Below are 23,014 nucleotides of genomic sequence, written 5' to 3' on the forward strand. Positions count from 1 at the left end.
GGGGAAACGGCTTTGGACCCATCCAAAACCTGCGGCGTTTGGCAGCTACAGCCTCGAGGGGCAGGTCCAGGTGTAACCTCAGCTGGCGGGAGGACGGAGCTGAGTGCTGGGGGATGCTCCGAGGGTGAGGATGTCACTCAGATGTCTGTGCCCACGGGTCCCGCTATCTCAACCCCTTTCCTTCCAGCACTGCTTCTGTTTGTCACCTTTCCTGGTTTATGCTACAATATCAATCACTCCGATTTCAGCTGTCTTACACCCTTTCTTCCCCTGCCAGGCTTGAGCAAACAGCTCATATATTCACGCAAGCAGCCAGAGGAGACAGAGCGGGTCAAAAAAACCCCCCACGTACAGCACCGAGCAGACATTAGGTACCATCACCCCCCGTCACTGCTCACTTACAGGGACCGGACCCCAGTTTTCAGACTCAGCGCTTGTGTGCAGACAGCAACTCACATGCTCACAGCATGGTGCAGAAAATGATCCAAGCAAAGCAGGTTTTAAAAATAAAAATAGATGGCTTGTTTCGCTCCTAACTGCAGAACGAATTAATCAGGAGAGTCAAAATTCACAAGCGCACATCTTGTCAAATTAGTTTTCACGTTCATTTTGTCGACTTCAATAAATATCTCTACAATGCTCCCTCTCTGATAAGGCAAAGAAATTATGTGTTTTAAATATATCATCAAACAAACTGCAGATATAAATATGCTACCAATTAAGAAGGTAACTTAACAGACTGTCTAATCAATGCGTGCATCGGCTTTGACAACTCCGTATTTGACATTTAAGCTACTGCTCTGTGCAACTTGCTTCTGCTGTAAGGGAAAAGAAATAACAAAAAGTATGGAAAAGGCCCCCGAATGCAGGCGTGCGAGAGCAGACTCATTGCATCCATAGAAACCGGCTCTGCAGCAGCTCGCCACAGGCTCTGGTTAAGACTCATCTATACGACCACAGGCGACTGAAGCTTGGCTTATGGGCAGGGAAAAAAAAAAGAAAAAAAAAAAAATCTCCTTTCTGACCAAGGTAATGCTTTAAAGAAAATCCCTTAAAGTTGAGATACTTCATAGAAACGGATCTGCTAGGGCACAGGGCGCTGCCAATGGGGAAGTGATGGGATGATAACAAAGAGCACAAGGGCAAATTACAAAAAAAAGGCCAAACCTCACTAGGACACTATTCAAGACCACACTGTCTCCTCCTCTAAGTGCTTCCTATAGAGGTGAAACACTCAGACTCGTAAAAAACCCCTCCACCAGCACCAAGAAAACCAATGCTGAAGAGATTCATATTCAATTTTCCTCTCCTCCAGCTTTCAGGCAAACACATTCTTTAAATGTTAGCAAGTGTCAAACAGTTTATATATCACCAATTTGGCATCACCGTGTCGTAAAGCAGTTCACGTTCCAGATTTTGCCCGGATAAAGGGTTACCATGAATGACGGAGCACATACGAACGGTACCAGCGCTCTCACACACATGCTGAGGCTCCGAGATACCAGCATGAGGCACCAAACGCTTTGAACAGGATAGTTAATATCTGCAGATCTTTTGATTTGCCCCTCACTTTTTGCCACGAAGCCGTCCGCTCCACACGCGAGGACTTACATTAAACTCCTCCCTGAAGAGTTTCCCTTCGTCCGCCGATCGCATCCGTATTTCCTCTTCAAGATTTTCTACTGGAATAGGGAAATACTTCTTTGGGCCTGAGGGAGACCGACTGAGCAGCATCACCCGTTGTTGTTCTGTCAGTACAAGGAAAGAACATGTTAAAGGCATGTCCAGAGCAACAGATAACAAGCTATTTCCAACTACAAATTAATTTTTATGCTGGAAGATGCCAAAACATACTTCTCACATGAGACTTCAATCGGTGAAAAAGCTGATTTAAATGAAATAAAAATAAAAACCCAAAACCACAGGCCAAGCAGCTGCTTTGAGAACATAATAAATTCGAGTAGAACCACTACTGGTAAATTTAATGGTTTCTGTATTTCCACCAGATTAAAATGTGACCAAGTTTTACTTCGAAAAGGAGAAGATGCCTTCTGCTGTTAAAGAGTGTACCAGCCCAGAGCTGCCACAAGATTCTTTCACTTGCGAATGGGAAATAAAAATAGCAATTTATTATATATTTTAACTTGGCAGACAGCAGGAACTCTGCACCAAGACGAGCCGTTGCTGCTGCTGCTCTCAGTTGCCCACCCCGGCATCAGCCCAGGGCGGCACGGGGGCTGCTGCGGGCACTTCTCGCCACCTAGGCCTCAGCTGGCGTGGGGAAGCCAAGCCCCGGGACGCCCTCCCCTGCGGCCTTCGCGGCCCCTCGGGAGCACAGCGGGGCACCTGGAAATCGCCGTGAGCATCCCCACGGGCCGCCTGTCAGGGCGGTTGGAAGAAGCGGAGGGATTAAGCCCGCCGGTTGGTGAAGACAAGTTGTATTTACAACCGAAGGCAAACAGAAAGGCAGACCGCTTCCCCACATGGGGCAATTTCCACTCGCAAACGACGGCTCGCTGGCGGCTGCGCTAACCATTCATCGCCCAAGGGCACTACCCGGGGATCTCCAAACCGCGCTCGCTCGCCGGGGTTCCTGCACACAACCCCCCACAGGAAGCTGCCGGGTGTATTTAGAGGTTTGACTTTCTCCCTGACTGCCACCATGTCTGTTAACCCACTCTTCAGTTCATACGCAGCGACGTGGAACTGGCGCAAAGATGTAATTCTTTTTATCGTTCAGTTTCTCTCTTTGTGATGGCTAAAATAATTTACAAGCAAGAAATGAACGGCTCCTCCACGTTTGCTAGGTTTGACCCGAGCCGCACGGAGCAACCTACCCGAAGGGCTCCTCGCTAGCAGACACGAACCCAGCACGTTGAAAAAGCCAGTGGAAAACACTTTCAGCTCCTGAGAGTGTTCTATTTTAGTGCCGCTGGCTTACAACACTGCCCTGTCTCATCCCCTTGCTTGTTTCTCTTTACGTTCAGGTACCAGCCCGTAATTTCACAAAGAGTTAAGGAGGTTTTTTTCCTCCCCTTTTAAGCAGAAATATTGCAATTCTTTCTCTAAATACAAAGATCACAGTGCCAGAAACCTGCTTTCAGCTGGCATCCTAATAAAACATATAGGAAGGGTATGAGAAATATTTACTAAGAAACATTTGCTGTACCCCAACTTAAAGTGAAAATTATTTAAAACCAACAACTGAAAGATTATATATACACATACTTAAATATGGACCACTACTTTTTTTTTTTTTCCAAAGTATTTTTTCTTTAATAACAATCCTATAACTGAAATCTTAATTAGCAACCAAGCACATGTATACACAAGCAAAATTCACACTGAGAAGGAAAGCAAATCTCTCCATACCTTGTTCTTCTAAGATCCCATTTGGCATCTTTTTGTCCCCGGAGTTCACAACAGCTTTCCGATGTCTTCTGAACCTGAAATACACCCACCCCGTTAATCCCAGTAACTACATTGAAAGGCAACAAGCATTTTCCCAAACCAGTCGTTACCAACCACGTAATTCTGGAGAAACTCTTTCTGTTCATCTTCACAGCGAGAGCCACCACCGCCACGGCACCCTCCTCTACGCTGCGATGGAGGCTCCTGCCTCACCATAAGTACACGTTTCATTTCCTTGTTAGATCATATCGAAACAAGACTGAGCTAGTTCTGCACGCGGGGCTCCACACAGACCTACCTGAAAAAATAGCCGGCCAACAGAATGAAAATGATGAAGACCAGGAGCAGAATCAGCATTGAAGTCAGTAGGTCCTTGTGTAAATTGTTCTCCTCTGTAGAGTCTGTGGATTGAACACAGCAAACGTGAAACATTATCAACACAGATTGCCTAATCTGGAACAGAAACTTTGCTTGATGTATCAAAAATCTGTGGTTTTATGCAAGAATCTGCTTGTACTTACTGAAAGCATCACAAATTATTTACTATATGCAAAGCTGAAAATAAAAGCTCAGTATTTTTAATTTTTTTTTCCCCCCTTCAAAAGCACAGCCAAACTACCTGCTGCTGAGAATATCAAGAACATTTTTTGGAATGACTGGTTAAGCAAAGAATTGCCTTGCAGTTAGACTAAGCTTAACAGGTACAAGGTATTAAGCTAAATTTGAAGCCCATTCCAAAGGTTTGCTGCCGTACCCTTATACACATCAGCTGCTTCTCAGCCAGACAGAAATCACCCAGGAACGCCACCCTTTGTGCAGATTTTATTGACTCCAGAGTCACGGTGTGTGTTTTAAACACATCTCATTTGCCAGTCCAGAACACCGCGGCTGGCTGTACGTGGCTGTAAAGCACAGGCTGAGCATGACAGGCGGGACAGGGCAAACTGCAGAGTCTTCTATGGCTTATATTATATATAAAATATACATTATATCATATATAAGAACAAGTAAGAATGATGTGACTTTTAACAAATACTCAGAATGAAGATTAAAAAAATATATCTAGTATAAATTGCGAGTCTCATCCCTGTTAACAGTGTTTTTATGGATGTGACTCTTTACATTTCAGTTTCATTATGCATCTGTAACCATTTAATTCTACTGAACAATTCAATATATAACACATTAAAATCATTAAAAACCCAACATGCTTTAGCAGGAAAAACTCTCAGCCAGCAGCAAGCAAAATATAGTAGTAATTCTCCTAACACCTCCTGCATTCACACTCCTTAAACTCTTTCATTTTCCTTGCTTTTACCAAAGCCTTTTTGAAGAAATCTTGGCACAAGCCTCCACATAAAACCATGAAAGCACAAGATTACAGTAAATATATAAGAGTACATAACACCTGCAATATTATAGAAAAAAGCTCATAGGGATAAACTGACTGTCTGGAACTGATTGCCGCAAAACCATCTGAGTGTTGGTTTGTATCTTGTGAGAAGCTGGAAACTCTCTGGATGCTCAAACAGGGTATTAGGGCATGGAAAAATTTCCTTGAGAGGCACAGGGGCATGAGGGGCGTGCAAGGGAAGAAAGTATCTCAAGTCAACATAATAGTAGAAAGACAGAGAAAGCAATAAAATGCAGGAAACTTGACCTTTCAGTGGTACATAAAGATAAAAGTGACAGGCAAGACAAAATTGAAATCAGAAAGCATCACTTGACAAGGTTTCAGAAAGTCACTACTGGAAGGAGTGTCTGGATGAATGTGCATCAGCCAGAAACAGCTTAACAATATCTGTGTGGGATTTAGCAATACCGCACTCCTATAGAACCAAGATATGACAAATAAATAATAATAATAATAATATATATATATTTGCCCCTCACAGGCAAAAAGGAGCCACTTTAGCCCACTTTTAAAGTTTAGAAATTTCAGAGTGAATATGTTGGCATCTTCCAGGATTTAGGGGTTTTCTGTTAGTTCTCATCATCAGCTCAGTGTTGAGACCCATGAGACAAGGCGGGGGGGAAACAACAAGTTTGAGTCACGAGGGAATTAACGTTTCCCTCAGTTCATTACACAATACAAAATTCCCCGTCTCTTCCTTTCAGAAGAGCTGATGTACCTCACACCATGTTTTTGGGGTGTTTTTGGGAAATGGATTCCCGGACAAGCACAGAAAGCTTCCAATCCAACCCAGAAGAGGAGAAATTCAACCTCCTGCCAGACTACCGCCTACATTTCTTTTGCTAAGGACAGAGCAGCCTGCAATGACCGATGCGATTCTCTGCATCATGATCTCACCTCTCCTCCTACCATCTCCCAAGGATGAGATGGACCCCACAAACAGTCCCTTCATCCTTGTACCTGGGCACATCGGTTTTCGAAGCCTTGCAGTGGCACGCCAATGGCTTCACCTTTGCAGAGCCTGTGTGTAAGGCACAGTGTGGTTTGAAACAATTTCATTTATTACCTGTATTTTCTTATTTTCTTTGATATCTGCATCGGTAATTTTATAAACGTAGCCCAAAAATTGTATGAGAAAGTTACAACCGGGCTTAGGCCATCGTAGACTCAGAGGCTGAAAGATCTTTGGCCAACACAACTGTCTACATATTAAGTGGGATTTTAAGGGAAGACTGAAAGACAGACCTGAAATATTTTTTTAATTAGTGCTACTTCAAAAATTGACAACTGAAATATTTGAGTAAACGCACGCAGAAGAGGCAGATCTCCTCTAAAGCAGATCTCCACTGCAGCCACTGCCAGGGGAAATTTTCCACTGCTTCAACACAAAGAGAGCTGTGGTCCAAAACCACAGGGTTTTCTGTTCACAGCCACACAACAAAGATCATCCCGAGGGTATTTTTCAGAAATACAATGAAATAGTGACTTTCGTCTTGACGAGACAGGCCATGATTATTGCTGGGAGGATGGTGGCAAACCCTTGTGCTTCCCCTGCCACCCACTGAGGCTGACTCATGGGTTCTTGCCGGCTTCGTCCTCTGTGCCGCCAGCCCAGCCATCCGAACGGCTCTTTTTGGAAATGTATCACCATTTCCTTCAGGGTTATGATGTTCCCCCTTTCTGTATGTGTCAAAACCAAAACCACCCGCAAGGAAAAAAGGGAACTAACAGCAGTGTACGCGCATCAGTAACTGTGCCGTGATCCTCCCTCCACACTCTCTCCCAAACTTTGGTTTTCTTCATCTCTGGATCAGATCCTTTGCGTGCACGTAGGATCTGAACAGTAAAACGGCCCAGGAATAAAAGTGTGGTTAAAGCACTTTTTCCTCCCTCCACAAAGGAAGCTAACAAGGCAAGGTGTGTAGCTTGCCCTAGATTAGCAAGTCAGGTACCTGAAATGATTCCTGTGCTTGACAAAGAACAGATGAGATATTGTTTATCTGAGCACAGGAGAAATCCCACAAGATCTAATTATTCACAGGTCTGAACTTCTTTTCAAACAACAGAGAACTTAACCCTTCACCCCTCCAAAGCTAAAACTAAACTGCTCTCGCTCATTATTTGGGTTAGATTTCACATGGGGGTTTTTTCAGGGTGCATCCTTCATCTCTGCCATCCCTTCAGCAGATACACAAATGTCCTTTAACAGTGCTCAGTCAAATCTGACCACAGAGGCTTTTTGGGCAGCGACACATGCCTCTGTTTTGGGTCAGAACTGTTGTTTTGGCCATCCAGCCTTGTAAAGGACCCGGACCTCTTCGGACATTTATTTTACATGAAGAGCAGCTGTCACAACACCTTGACACAGACTTTATCCATCACACGGCAAACACAGCGCAGGCAATCTTAAATACTGCCACGTTATAAAATGTATGATTATGAATACAATTCTGGTCAAATGTTAACAGAGGTGTTTTGTCATCTGCAGGTACAAAACCCAAGGCTTCCCAGTGACCACAACGTTGGTAGTTACAGAGAACTTCTCCCAGAGTAACGTATCCCCCACGTGCGGGATGCAGGAGCTCTCAGGCACCGCTCTGCTAAAGAGCTCCGTCCAGCTTGCATCAACTTCTGCAGCCAGCTTGCCTGGTGGCTGTCAAGACCTCACATACTACTTTAGGGTGCATTTCAGACCAGATAATCTATCACATGTGAGAGTGTCGAGTACCTTCCATGTCACTCCTTCACCTGTTCACGTTTCCAAAGGCAACAAAGCATCTTCAATTTTTATTGTAGTCTATCAATTCTCCTCACCTGCCCCACAGAACAGGTAACTCATAATTCACCAAGAGCAACCACAGGGAACAGTGGAGCTCACCAAAGCACACAGCCACGGGACAGAAACCTGTTCGTGTTACACCTTGCTGGGGTACCGGGATGCTATTCACAGCGCAGATGCGCATGTGGCGCAGGCTGTCCTCATGCCACCGTCTGGATTGATGCTAAGGTGAAGATACACTCAAGCGGCCTATTTTGGGTAGTCCTTAGTACTTTTTGTTGACATAGGCATTTTTGAAATGTTTGGATTGGGTGAGTAGCAGAGTATGTAAATTATTTTTTTTGTTGTTGTAAAAATTTCTGGAAGTGCTTAACTTCTGTTCCCTGAATTCTCTACTGAGATTTAACAGTGATTGATTCATTATAATTAAGCCTCTTGCACATCAGTGTGTCCTTTCTATACACTGAAAACCTACAAGTTAACTCAATAAAAGAACTGTCCTCCTCAGTTCTCATCTAGCAACCCTGTCTCCTTGAGGTCTGGCTGAAGTTGTGCTGAGATGACTGGGCAGGAGAACTCCACCCATGCCAACGAGGATATCGCAAGGTCCAGACTAAGCCCTCTCGAGCTATTTTTGGAAGAGAAAACCCCAACCCCGCAGTGAATCACAGTGCTTCATCATGCCTCGACTGCGGACAGGAAGCAGATACGCAGCTGATAACCAGGAGATGCGTTTGGCATGTATGAAAAACAAAAGCAAATTAAAAAAAAAAACAAAAATAAAAATAAAGGAAGGGCAAGGGAAAAAGACAGGTAGAGAAGACAAACCAGTGACCACAGCCTGTGGTGCGCAAGAAGGCAAACAGCAGCGAATGCAAGAATTGTGCCTGCGTTTGCCACCCCAGAGCCAAATGCCGCACGGCCGGACCGAGCACAGCCCCGCCTGCCACCGCAATCACAGAAGCATAAAATAGTTTGGGTTGGAAGGGACCTTTAAAGGTCATGTAGTCCAACCCCCCAATCCCAAAACATCTATTTCTGCAGTTCTGCTTTTCAAACTAATTCTTGAAATTGAGTATTTACCAGCAAAGCTTTTAAATACTACGTAAAATAGCCACCCTCTTTCTTAACAACTCAATTTTCTGATGATGCCTCACTTTCTATAAGAAAGAAGCACCATAAGTCTAGTGTGAAAGTCCCCATCTCTGGGTCTGGCTGTCATATAGTAAGACTTCATTTTTTGCTATACATTGCTTCAGTTATCTTCAAAGACACCCATTAACTTCTTGGAAGTTTAAACCAGCAATAAATAGAGCATCAAAAGCTGCACGGTTTGCTGCCTTTCAACCTCCCACTCATCTGATAAATTCATCACCGCTACGTGTTAATACATTGGTAGCGGAAAGGAATTGTAAAGACGGGCATGAAATCCATGAAATATTCATGGAGTAAACACTAAAGAAATGTAAACATTCGGAATGGACTTAAAAGCTTTAGTACTGCAACTCTTAGGTTGCTTTCATATTTCAACTGCGTAACAAGTAAAAATACAAGAGGAAGTAAAAGAATCCTGCCTGTGATTAATACCAGATAACTGATTAATATTTGAGTAACCAGGAATTATTTGAATGCTATGGATGGTAACAGATATAAATAGTCTGTCACATATTTGATAGCACAAACTTTTATCTACTTGAAATATACATTTATTTATGCAAATCCAAATAAATAAATACTGGTTTATATTTCTTTAATATAGTTGAATGAGTAGATGGCAGTGCAACTTCTCCAGTAAATGGCAGTGCAAAAAACCCCAGAATATTCTATTTTCATGAAAGGGAAATTTCATAGCAGCAATTTCATGGTACTCTTGCAGAAAGCAAAATAGTAACAGTGCTGAACAATTAAGCAATACAGACCAAGTATCCATGTTTAAAATAAGAATAAATACAATATCTTAATTCAACAAATGTTGTAAAAAACAAGTCAGTTAAAATAATGGCATGCAATAAATTATAACTACTCCTTTCAGAATCAAAAGCATCTTATCTCTCTTGATCATTCATCAAATTAGCATGCAAAAGGAAGGCTGGATTTTTTTTTAGAATCCTTCAGTTCTTTCCATATTCTTTTAAATGGAGTTTTCTTGTCACTTCAATGAAAAAGTTTTTATCTTTGGATTAAAAAATACTGTATTAAGTCAATGGCTACCAAAATTATTAGATAATCCTATTATCTTGGAACTTTCTATACAGCAATACATTTTCTGCATGCACGTCTATCAGACAAAACTCTTCTTCCCTTCTCACTGCAAAGTAATGAAGGCTTTGATACTTAGAAAAACCAGTTTAGTCATACTAATCACTTCTAACTTGTATCAATGAAATTAAGATTTAATTAAAACACAGATGATAAGATTTCTCTTATCCATATTATCATACTTAAATTCAACACAATTTTGAATTAAACTTTGAAGATGAACAGTATCTATGGGGAAACTCCTCTTTTACTAATTTTATTTAAAGTTTTGGGAAGTGATACAAATAACAAGTTACTTTCCCTTCCCAATTCCCATATTCTTACATGTTCAGATCAATTAGTAACTTGTTCTTCTACTGCTCCAGGTGCCAGACAAGAAGCAGGGCACTGACAATATTTCAGCAGGGCCATTTATCAGCAATTTTATACCCAGCTAGATTTTTGTTTCTATTAGCTATTTATTTACTTATTTTGAAAGCCCTAAGAAAAACAACACTAAGATTGTCGTTGCTAATGGTAGAGCCCCTTGCTCCCCTAAACCTCCGCTTCCCCTGCGGAAGCAAACGCCTCGGATTTTGACAGAAGCAAAATACCAAACACCTAAATTAATACAACCGAGGGCCAAAACAACGTGGCCACCAGCCCTGCCTGGCATTTGATTCTGCCTTGGCTCTGCTTCCATACGGGTGCAAAGTTCACGGGCGGATTAAAAGCAAACCAACCCGTCTCCCCCTAAAAAACACCCTCCTATTGACGGGGTGTCAACAAGTCACGTGAAAACCTAGCAAGATTTCACCACACTGTTTATATGGAACATCGGCAGCTTTATTTCCCTTCATCCTGGTCCACAGAGCAGCTATCCCTTTGGAAATCCCCCTCTGACGTAAGCATGATGTCACGCACTGCCACCGCCTGAACAGTGAACCACTGCCTGACAAACACCACTCACCAGCACAGGGGTTTCGAAGACAGCTAGCTAGGTTTATGAAGGATAAGGACAACGTCCGACTGAAACATATCATCCCCTCACAGAACAGAATGGTAGAATCAGTATCTTAAATAAAAAAACCCAACAAACCCTAATTTGACTTGAACTGGCCCCTCTCCAGGACTGTAATGGGTTAGGACGTAGTTGCGGGAGGGCTTGAAGCTAGAGGAAGAAATTCCAAAAACAGAAAGGTATAACAGGAGGCATAAAAGGAGGTATAACAGGAGGTATAAAAGATGCCGAGGTGCACCAGTGAGTCAAAGATTGCTCTCAGGTCTTTGAAAAAGGTTTTTCTATTTTTCAGCTTACCTAGTCTTATGCAGGACCCCTGCACTATTATCTATTTCCGCAAGTCTTGCCTTAGATAGCTCATATCATTAGAAAACACAGAATAAAGATTCTGGTTCTTCACGATGTTTAAATACGTTCATCCTGCTGTCTAATTGATAATTTCTTTATTTCAGATTATCTGTGTCCAGGTCCCATCCCGTTGGAGATCCGCAGCGACAGCTCCCGGGGCGTGGAGATCGTGCAGCCCAGGCAGGAGGAGACACCCTGAGCTTCTCCACCTCGCCCAAAGCTGCCCTCTGCATTTCCCATACATGGGGAAGAGAAAGCACCAGTCATATGGAGATCACAAAAAGAGGTCACCGGCAAGATGAGAGGCACATTCGTAGGGTCAAAGTCTGGGAAAATCATCCAGGGACCAGAAGTCCCTTTCCACACCCACTCCCATACCCGTAAACTGAGTGACGTCCTTACTTGTTGTTGTTGTTGGCTTTGGCAGCTCAGTTTCATTGAGTGGTAAAGCTGCTGCAAACAGAAAACTAACACAGAGCAGCAGGAGTAAGCAGGAATGTTCCATCCTGGACCTAAAAGAAAATGAAAGCAAAAGATAAATTTTCAGATCAAGTTACTATTACGTTTTTCCCTCGCATCAGAACGAAGCTAAAAGAAAAAGCAACGTTTACTTTAGATGACAAAATTAACATATTAATTACAAGAGGCTGCCATCTCAGCCATTAGCCAGTCTTGCCTGACTTAAAAATATTTTCTTTGACACAACGCACAAACATTACTTTCCATATTTCGCAAGTGGCAGAACACATCCAGATGGTGGCTCTACATCCATTGCTAAAATTACAACCACCGTGATACTGCACAACAAAGCTCCCCGATGTTGCAGTATAATATATTGAATATTACAATTTCCACAGGATATTATATAGTACTGCCAAACAACAGACAAAAAAATCCGGGAACTTAGCAGTCATCAGAATAACCATTAAAAAGCCCTTCCTTTCAATGTAAAATGGGATAATCCACCAGACATAATCTCTAGATAAACTCGAACGTATAAAAAACTTCTGTACCAACTTCCACACCACCTTTTTGCTGCTCTCACGCGTGTTACTCAGAAGTGAACCTTATTCCCAGCCTCTCCCCTCTACCTAGGACTAAATTCAGAACTCAGCGTACGCCTGGTACGCTTTAAAAAAAAAACCAACAAAACAACAGACCCCAAAATTAATTCTCTCGTGCTCTGAAGGGATGTCAGCAGCGGCAAGGCTCTCGCTGAGCACGGGCACTGCTCAGCGGAGGGCACCAGAAACTGCAGCTGCCTTGGGGAGCACACAGACCCTCGGAGGAAGGGCATCAAGTAATCTCATCTGATATTACGGTTCATTATTTGTTTGCTTTTTGAAGGCTCTGCTAGACAGAGAGCAGTCCTTCTGCCCGCTGGAAGCACTTAAAGCACCCTCGGTTTACCAAGGGAACCCTTCCGGAAGGGATTGCAGGATGATTTCTACCCACTGCCCCTAGGATGCTATTTTCAATTCTGCCAAGTGTTATGAGAACATAGGAGTAAGAAAAAAATAAGTATGAAAGGAAAAAGACAAAATATATTTTTTGAGGGGGGAAAAAAAAGCATAACACTTTTTTTTTACATGGGAACACACACTTAATAGTATTTCTTTACTCTTGCTCTCCTTACAGTTTGCAAGTTCAACTGATCTAGCTGATTTTTTTCTCTAACATAACGAGTGAAGAAAGAATAATAAAAAGTATTATTAGCATCAAACTTTATTTTCTTAAATGTCTTTTTTTTTTTTTCCTCCAGTGCAGCCTCCTACTGACAGACTTACTCATTCAATTCCTTCTACTCCTGTTTACAACTTAAGCAGCCCAGATGTCTCACGCTAACAGGCTCAGCCAACAGCCGGGTTAACCCTGCACTAGCCATTCTCAGGATTAGACAACTAATTATACGTTATAGCTTATCACAAAACGTATCGGCGCTACCATCGCACGCAGACCTGGTCCAACTACTACGACCCAGCTTTGTCAGCAGGAGACCCATCCTCTTACTCCAAACCACTTCAGCTTCAAGAAATCACTTTAGCCAGGCCTAACCAGATAAAACCAAAACCATTTATAGTTTTGTATGACAGTTATCATAGTAAGGGATCATATCGCTATCAATTATATGAAGTTTAATACCTAGGTTACTTGGAGTGAGTTAAACGAATATGTTTTCTCAGTCTTGTCTATCTATTGTAAGAGTTGAGTAAGAAGTTAGATGTTGTAGGGAAGAAACCCAGGCTGTATTTAAAAAAACCAACCAAACAAAACAACACCACAAATTTCTGACAATCACCTGCCATAAAAAACTGCAAGTCACTGTGAATTTTTGTGTTCGGCAAAACAAACACCCCGAGTGGAATTTGGTGTAACTTTGGAAGCAATCCATATTATAAAACCCAGGTAAGGCTACATTGTATTTAGCATCATACAGAACCTTCCAGAATTTAGCAAGTTAGAATTATAAAGCAATAAATTCAGAATCGTTTGGGTTGGAAAGACCTATAAGATCACCAAGTCCAACGGTTACCCTCGCGCATCCCTACGTCCCACGTCTACACGTTAGAGCACTGTGCTGGAAGCTCAACCCACGCAGCAACACCTCACCTAAACCGAAGGGAGGGGAAAGGAAGGAAGAGGATTTGGAGGCCTGGAATAAAGCCAGAATACAAGTGGAATCCATACGAAAAAAGGGCTGACGCTGCCAGGAACCAGGATCCAAATGCTGCACTTCACCGACTTTACACCCTCGGCAAAGGCTGCGTAACTCCAGCGGCCTCTCGCCGACCAGCTCTGGCAGTTACTGCTCCGCTCAGCGGTTTTGCAGCGCAGCCTTGAGTTCACCAGCTCACTGTTAAAATGCATCCAGCTCTTTTAAAAAAATTAATTAATTAATTAATTAAATAAATAAAATTGAAGTTGCAGGCAGGTCTCCAAAAGACTGGAAAGTGTAAGGAACATTAAGGTTTCTCACAAAATTACTGTTAAGAAGGTTTTACAGATACAAAAACACGCCAGACATCTTGTATCTGTTCTGTTGGAAGTGATAAAGTATAACTTGAGTATACAGTCAGCGCTCCACAATTTAATCAGAAATAAACACATCTACAAAGATCATGCAAATTCTGGGATCTCATTTCTGTCCGAAGCCATGATTAAGCACTTTGCATTTCTGCTTGCCAAAGAAAGAAGGATTAAAATTTATAGCAAATTTTGGCACCTTGCCACAGCACGGAGGCAGGTGCAAGAGACTGAGCTTCGTACGACCGAGCACCACGTACGACTAAGTAGTAAGTACTTCTCTTCGGACTGGGGTGGATGGGCAGGCAAGTGGCAATAACACAGAAAAACACCGTAAGCTTTACTGCATATGTGTATGTGTCACATACAGGACCTCGACTATAATAATTTTTTGAAACAAAAATCCCCGCTGCTGTAGACACAGCAGCATTTTCCATCCTCAGGAAGGTACAATGTCATGGTACAGTCTGCTTAAAAAAAAGAAAAAAAAAAAAAAAAAAGGTAAAAATAACAGCAGCAACTCTCCAGAGAGAGCAGGCAGGCAGAAAAGCACTGCTGCACAAGAAAGGACAACCGGGTACGACAAAAGAGGCTTCTTGTTGATAATATCAGAAAGGAAAAGATCCGGGCAGACATACACTGTTGTTACTACACGGCGTTGCTGTAAGGCAACTGCTGCCCCGCCTGGAAAAAGAAATAGGAACTGCTTTCATAACCGTATGGGGATACAATGCATTTTTATCTTCTTATATCCTACTACCTCCAGCCTTTATTTCCCGGATATGCGTGGGTAAATGGCTCGGCACTTAAGCTTTAACTCCACCGACCAGTAATTTTTTTGTAGTGAAGGATTCTTAGCTATTTCGGATTATCTGGAGCCTTAAAACGGTGCCAGAGACTCCTGTTACAATTGCAGTTTTAAAAGTCTGCATTGTTATAGATAAATGCTTCTATGTCCAACAGAGAACTTGATACCATGACAAAAAAAAAAAAAAAAAAAAAAATCCCTGTAAAGCCGCACGGCTAACTCAACCGCTTCTCGCAGGGCACGAGGATGGCCCAGCTCCCCAAAACGTGAGGAAACAGCATTGTTTTCAGGGATTACTGGATTAGTTCAGATGTTTAATCTCTATTTTCGCTGCAGAACTGAAGCCTCATCCGACCTGATAGCTTAAGAATAAAAACTGGGGTTTAAGAAAAGACGTTAATAAAACCTTTGTCGTGCTGCGTGGCATTGCTACAGCTGTGTGACTTTTTTTAAGGAGCCCGATGCACAAGCTACGTCAGAGCAGGTTAAATAGATACCCATTCTCTGCATCCTCCTAAAGCACGAATAAACCGGTAAAACATCCCGTCTAATACAGAGGATGGTGGACAGACTGTTGGGTTTTGGTCGTCCGTCCTCCCCCCCGCCCCCAGGCTTTAGGATCACACAGCACAAGTCATGACCCAGATTTTTAGTGCTAAAAAAGTAGTATTCTAAAGGATAAACACCATCCATTCAGAAAATATAATTAAAAATGAGAGACATGAAAGCATTGCCACTGTAGGTTGACAAATGTGTTGGCACCTGGGGTGTTGGCCACACCAAGAGCAAGCTTGATAGCTTAAAAAAAGGAAAAGAAAAAAAATCAAAAAAGTGAAAGGGGGAAAGCCACCCTCTCTCCTTCCTCTATCTTTTCTCTTCTTTTGCTCCGCTTTTCACCCATAAACCCCCAAACAGAGTTGGTCCCACTGAAGAGCCTGAAGCCCCGCGTCTCTTCTCTCCGGCTGGCTTGGGGGGGTTGCCCTACCTGAAGCAGGTGAGCCGGCTCAGCGGCAGCCCCCCCGGCCGGGAACCCCGCGCACCGGGGGCAGCTCTCATCTCGCATCGGGGCTGACCGCAGTTACGTTCTCTTTCCCGACGCTCCGGCATTGCCCCGGCGTCTCTACCGACGCAACTCAGCACGCCAGGCAGCGCCAAGTTATAGTTTAACTGGAATAGCTCTTGCGTGACTTCATTGCACAGTTACGTCGTAAGGCGGGGAAGAAAGCGTTACCGTAGCACTTCAAAGAAAATTATTCATTTTGACTAGGTTTTTACAAAGTAACTAGAAAAAGAAGTGTTCCTTTCCAGTCCAAAGGAACGGGTGGAAAGCGGGCGCTTGCATGAGGATGAACTTAAGACCTGTGGCTTCAAGATAACTCAATGAACAGCGGAGGGTAGCGCCGAGTCCCGGCACGCCCCCGAGACCGAAAGGCCAGGCTCTGGGCCACCGTCCCCACCAAAGCCTGGGGAGCAGCAGGACCTCAGGCTCCTGCGCTCAGCTCCGCTGGCGAGCGCGTCCCACCACTCCGTGGGGCATCAGCTGGAAACAGCTCTTTGGTGTCCCTCGCCTTTGGGGTAACCATTCCACAGCAGCTAGTTACGTGGAGTTATACCTTAAACTCCAAATCAAATTCCCAGAAGTTCGGTAGTTACATGTTTTGACCCGCTTTAAAATTTAGCAGCTTCAGAAAAAAATGAATATATCGGGTATCTTTCCCTTTTCGTTCTTTGAATCCCTGTAATTCTGGCTTAGAGCCTTAGGATGTCCTGAAATCCAGAGGAACAAAAGAAAAGGACTGGAGATGTTTGTTGAGATGTTTGCACGTGTGTTCAGCACAGCCCAGCAAGCAGCAAGAAACTCGGGCAGGGACCTCTCTGCTTGGGAAACCTTCCTCAAAATTCAGCCGCGCGGTCTGCTGCACAGCCATTCCTCAGAGGCAAGTTAGAAAACACCCCGTGACGAAAAGTTAAATTTCATCATAAAAACATAATTTTTTATGGGACTGTCCACAACACACTCACTGTTGGGTTTGTTTTGTACATATAAATACAAGGTTTGCTTCTGACCTCTTCAGGAACAGCAAGAGCATTTAAGGGATAAATATCTAATATTTCAATTCATGTATAATTTAATATAACTGCTCACAAAATTATATCTGACAATAACAATTCCTCATGTATTCTATACAAATACCTGCAATAAAGATCATTTAAAGGAGACGGAAATAATTAGATTAAGTAAAATACAAATTAGAATAATCACTTACACGTCAGAGATTGAGTGAGGCAAAGTACCAATTAAACTGGATAAAATTAATTTCCATTTAGAATAATCAAGCTTGATAGACTGTCTTACTTGCTTAGTCACTTCGTCTCTAATTCAGGTAGAGAAATTATTACATTCGCTTTCATTTTCATGGAAGAGGTCAGCATACGCAGCACAGAGTATGTGTGTGACAGAAAGTTACAGCATGTTGAAAAATGACAATTTCTGATCTGCCGGAGGCCAGTTTTTCAGGAAAGCACACTGGCAATCTGCACGGCACACGCATTCACAGACTACATACAGCTTAACAAGGATTTATAGAGAAAATACGTTATCTGCTCAAAAAAAGTTACGTTTATAGAGACATACCCTTACTACAGACAAAAATTACCACTTTTGCAATAGTAATTTTTAAATTCTGCTGACCTGGTCTAACTGGTCCTGTCTTTCTCAGTATCACGAGCAAGTCTCAAAACCCAGTCTACCATGGCTAACACTAGTTCAAATCCATTTCAATTAGCGCTGCTGAGATCTCCGGTGAATATAAATCACAGGTTGTCACCAGCAGATTAAACACTGCATTAGCAGGTCTGCTCTGAAAAGGATTAAGTGACAGCATTGACAGTGGGGTTGACACGCCGCCGTGACAAAGTGACATTCGCCACGTTAAAAACGGTGAGGAATTTTTCAATCAATCGGATTCTATAAACGCACCCAGGACCAGGAGGCAGCAGCGTTGACTACGACCGTGATCTGTTTTCTTCTGTTTGCTTGGGTTTCCTGGTGCTATTGCTCACCAGGGTCAGATTCAAAGCAGTTATGAAGATACGCTATGTGCTAAATTGTCTTAGAGGATTGGTTTAGATGTGTTTAAAACCAGGAACATAATGAACTTTGACTGCAGCCTTCATTTTGGAAAACTATGCACAACCCACTCATGTATTACATATATGGCTTATCTGCAGCCCCATAGTTCCAGAAATGAAGAAAAAGAAAAAAAAAAAAAAACAAAACAGAGATTTCTTTTCCATGCCGTGCCGAGTGGCTCTCAATACGAAGGCTGTGAAGATTTTGGGACATCGTATCTAAAATGACATAGGTCAGACTTGGCAAAGTCAGCTTTCATATCATAAAAACTAAGAATTAGGAACAGAGCACACAAAAAAGAGAAGGAACTACAACTTCAGAGAGAGAGAGATGAAAATGATTTTCAAATTCAAAACGGTATTTCCATGCTTCAATAAAAAAAAGGTTACGATGATTAATACATTCTCTCTCTCTCACAGATGTATGCTTACTCTCAAACATTTTTTAAAGAACTTTTACTGTTTTTTGCAGCTGTCCGACCAGCTTTTGCAGGAAAGAACAGTCTCTGCAGGTGCATTTCGGAAGGAGTCATAACCCACCTCCACTGCCAAGCACCGAGACCAACATTGATTGAAACTGAGCTAGGGTAAGCCAGTCCACACTAACCAGAATAAATGAAATATAATGAATCAGGATGAAGCCAGCAAGCAAGTCGTAATTTATAAAACAGCCCTCCACCTGCTGATGCAGTGACTAGCCCCATTTGGAGGTGCAGCCTTGTTTTCGGAAGCTATGAGTACCATTATGGGTGTCTGTCGGTCAAGCCCAGACTGCTATAACCAGGAGCTACAGTCCCGCAGCCGAGGCACCGAGGACACTCTTTCACAACTTTCTCACCTGATGTACAGAAAAGTGTGTAAATATTCTTGAAAATTTAAACAAAATTCTTGCAGTTCCTTCTGCTATTAAAAAAACCCCTGAAACAAGAAAAAAACCCACAAATATCTATGTATGTTAGCTAAAAAAGTCCCCTAATAATGTATTTTTAAAAGATTCATACCTGTTATGCCATGAACTGAGGCTTTAATTATTAAGGAGGAAGTTAAAATAACGCCTATCTAAAGCCAAGTGTAAAGTCCCATGATGTCAGTGTAACTAATTGAGTCACGTTTTATTTACATGTTTACACAACTGCAAGGGGATTAATTCTAAATACAACCAATACAGCTGTAAAGTGCTCAATAATATAGCGGAGCACAAAGGGCTTCCTTTGCAAGAGGTCCTCGAGGCCGTTCCCTCACCAGAGGCTGAACCATCTGTACCTACCCCGTCCCTGACACACGAGCCTGAGGTGTGCATCCCAATCTCCACTTCTTCAGCATCCCTCAGCTCTGTATTCCACTCCTTCGCCTTTTCTTTTTTATTTTCCCTGCGTGGAGTCACCCCACGGCTCCTTCTCCCCCCACCCAGAGAGATGGATTACCAACTATTCCCATTTGAGCTTCCTACGCTTGAAGACAACAGGCATCTCCCTTCGATCGTCGATTCCGTACCCTCGTTAGGAGCAGCAACTCTTTCAGCCTCTCCAAACAGACCACTTCCATACCCCAGTAATGCGCATTACTCCCTTCCGGACTCTCTCAGCCCCAGATCCTTCCCAAAGTCCTGATGCTCTGGGTAGGGCCTCATCAGCCCAAAACGCAGGGGAACGATCCGTTCGCTGTCTCATGGGTTCATATATTTTACGCGTCGTGACATGGGAAGGATCAGACGGGTGTTTCCCAAGTTCTCCTACGGAGGCAAACGACTTCAGCAACTCGCGCGGTGCAGCTGACATCTCCTGCTTCAGACTTTGCAACCGCTTTGCACCTGCATGCCGTCCTCTCCACAATGCTTCCCTAATTAGTCAGGATTGCTTTGAATGCCATTAGCACAATACCTCCCATGCAAGCCAAGCCATTAACAAGACACAATACATAACAACATCCAGCTACGGTGAAGGCCACACACCTGCACTCCTCAGGGTAGAGTTTTTCCAGTTAATAGCTGCTCTGAAAGCATCGGTTTCATCACAACCATCTTTTCCTAACGTGCTTCTGAGAAGGCATTGTCTCTTTGAGACAGGGGCAAAACCCCACTAAAACTTCTACAGGTTCTGCTGAAATCCACAAGAATGTTACGCTGTCACGGGAAACAGCCTGATTTGACAGGACACGTCACTCCCTACACACCTTTCCAACAGTTTCCAAGCAGTTACTGACATTTAATAGTTCTGGTATTTTTCCTGGAAACAGAGTTATGCTGATGAGTCTGCGAAACCTCCAGCCCCTCCTCGTCTCCTTCCCAAAGCGGACTCACGTAACGCCCTCTGCCCGCTCACACAACATCTCCTGGCCTCCTGCAAGCTCCCAAACACAAACCTGGAGATGGCTCCAGCCTGTTCTCAGCTGAGGATTTCACACAGCCCCCCTAGGCCGAAAATACCCAGCTTCATCCGAATGCGAACTGGTCCTTCCCTTGTCGCAGCCCGAGTTCCCATCCCCGTACCGGTGTCACTGCGTGGCACTGGTGCCTGGTGGCTTTGGTCACCTCTTCCCTGCTCGTCCCCAGGCAGGGCAGGAGCCTGACGTGCGGAGCATCCTCTGCCGGGGAGGAGAGCTAAGCCACCGCTCCTCCATACGTTCTTTCACCTACCTTCAGCGTTCACACAGGCAGCCCCTGAAGGACCATTTCTTTCAGCAATACTTAAGCCCAACCACTCGCAGTCATCTCGTGAAGGTACAGCTGAAAAGGAGCACAATGACATCAACTGCGCAAAACCAGAAGTCTTTTCAGAAACCAGAAAATTCAGGAGAAGTTGATTCTTCTCTTTTTGGTCCCAGGGAGAGAGGCTCTCCCTTGCGTGTCAACTGCAGTCCTGCACGGTCCTGCCCCAAACACCAAACTGCAGGTCTGGGGAGAGAGCTCCTTGCTGCAGCAAGAGCCTGCCCCCGCAATGCCTGGTCCGAGCCCAAATCCCACCGCACGACACCTTCAGCCGGAGCGGAAGAGGCAGGAACAGGGAACCAGAACAGCAAATCCTGGAGCTCGATGCCACCATCGCTCCACCTGTACGTGTCCCGGTGTCACCACTCTGATGACCTCATCTTACCCGCCGTCCGTGCTCAGCGTCACACGCCAGCTGCTGCAGGTGACCCCATACACAGACGTGATTCTCCCCCAACCGTTTCCGTGCAAAGCCCAAAAACTGCTGTAGGAGTATTTCTTGAGCTAAAGGATAATTCTCAAGCTAAAGAAAGAGCTGAATTTGTTGTCTGCAGTATTTAAATTGCAATATTTCTGGAGACTCGTCAGGTAATTCTCTAACGCGAGTCTCCATTGTAAGACATTTTCACAGGAAGAACAAACTATTTTCAGTTAATTGCAGTTCTGTTACTTCTATCGTGAGTTGGGCTTGAACTTATTCCCTTTTTTTATGACCACTTTCACCATTTCCTTTTCGCTGACATGCCCAGTTGTGGCAGCGGTTCCTGCAAGGCAGGGCTGCGTGCACGAAAATTTAGAGCTACGCCTCACTCTTCGTCATTAGCGAAACGACTCACGGAAAGCAAGCGATACCTGCTCTAACTACTGCTGAATTTACGAAACAGTTAATAGAACCTTTCATAATCGCATTAGCGGTACCATGAGCCAGTCACACAATTTTATATATAGAAAAGCTTATAATCAGCGAGGAGCCAGCCCCCCCGCCCCCCGTTCCCCTGCGCAGGAGCGCATATCAGCAGCGTTTTGACGAACATTTGAATCACCCCAGCTTCTGCAGCGTACAAAGAGGAGCCAGTCTATTCAAAGACAGTGTGGGAGAAAAAGCCTCATCTAATTTTTGGCAGAGGAGGTTTATGAATTGCCTGGGCTATCACTGCTAACCCCAACTTGCCCGTCAATCTCTTTTCTGTCTAGAAATCCCAGATCAGACGCTCCTAAAAGACACTTTAAAGTTTAGAGGCAGATACTCAGCGCAGAAGAAATTACATCCAGATAATGAGTTACAACTTTAAAGTGAAAAGCCCGGGCAAATCTGTCTCGAGGACGAGCTCTAACTCACGGTTACGGAGAGGGGCAGCGGTGGCACGGGCAGCGAGGGCAGGATGTCGGTGCTGAGTCAGCAGGAAGCCCACGCTCTGGCCACGGCCGCCGTGCCTGGAGCAGGACGCAGAGAGGAAGTGGTTGTGACTCCTGGGTTGGTGGTGGCCCACCTCGCAGGGCCGCTGTGACTCCTGACCACGGGTGCCAGGTCTGCACACCCACGTGCCAGCCCCACAGCAGCTGCGGTCCCTGGGGGATGCTCACACCAGCCCCAGCGTTAAGAGTTGCCCAACACCCAAGCGGAGCATTGAGCTGTGAAAGATTGTGTTGAGATTAAAGCACAGAACATCATTATGGTGAAAATGAAAGAAAAAACATTGGATTATTTCAAAAGTACATGTTGTCTCCCATTAGGTCTATGCCACAGCCATTTTACATTCCTATTTCATATCCAAATGCATCTCTTGCTGCATAAATATTCATTGTCCATCCTTCCTGGTCTAATTTTAGATAAATAAAGATCTCTGCAGCAAGGCTCTATTTTGAATTACTTACTATTTTACCTGTGAGCTCACTAAAGGAGTGAGTTCATTAACACAGAAACATGGAGAAGGAAAAGAGACTCACTGGACTAGTATTTTCAGGGCACTGATAAACAATTCAACACTGGCCAACAAAAAACTTCCAGGACTTTGTTATAAAATCTTACAGGAACAAACATTTCAGGAAAAACACCTTGACTGGTTTTAAAATCTCATTAATATCTTCTAAACAATTGCTACCCAAACCCCGAATTAATTAAGTTTTACCGA

The 23,014-nt window shown here is 43.8% G+C and overlaps 1 protein-coding gene across 5 annotated transcripts in view; it reads right to left on the reverse strand.

Moving 5' to 3' along the window:
* PTPRE (protein tyrosine phosphatase receptor type E) overlaps positions 1-23,014 on the reverse strand; it is a 103,607-nt gene that overhangs the window by 28,102 nt on the left and 52,491 nt on the right. For 2 of the 5 annotated variants that reach the window (XM_075757631.1, XM_075757632.1), the window contains exons 2-5: positions 11,614-11,723; positions 3,710-3,812; positions 3,373-3,446; positions 1,612-1,748 (exon numbers count right to left, since the gene is read on the reverse strand). In XM_075757631.1, coding sequence (XP_075613746.1) covers positions 1,612-1,748; positions 3,373-3,446; positions 3,710-3,812; positions 11,614-11,716 — 417 coding nt within the window. In that variant the 5' untranslated portion in view covers positions 11,717-11,723. Of the gene's footprint in view, positions 1-1,611; positions 1,749-3,372; positions 3,447-3,525; positions 3,644-3,709; positions 3,813-11,613; positions 11,724-19,442; positions 19,514-20,810; positions 20,831-23,014 lie in introns of those variants that run through there. The other 3 variants (XM_075757633.1, XM_075757630.1, XM_010298696.2) reach the window with 3 other exon arrangements.

This window comes from Balearica regulorum, chromosome 7 (assembly GCF_011004875.1).
Source record: "Balearica regulorum gibbericeps isolate bBalReg1 chromosome 7, bBalReg1.pri, whole genome shotgun sequence".
Taxonomy (NCBI): domain Eukaryota; kingdom Metazoa; phylum Chordata; class Aves; order Gruiformes; family Gruidae; genus Balearica; species Balearica regulorum.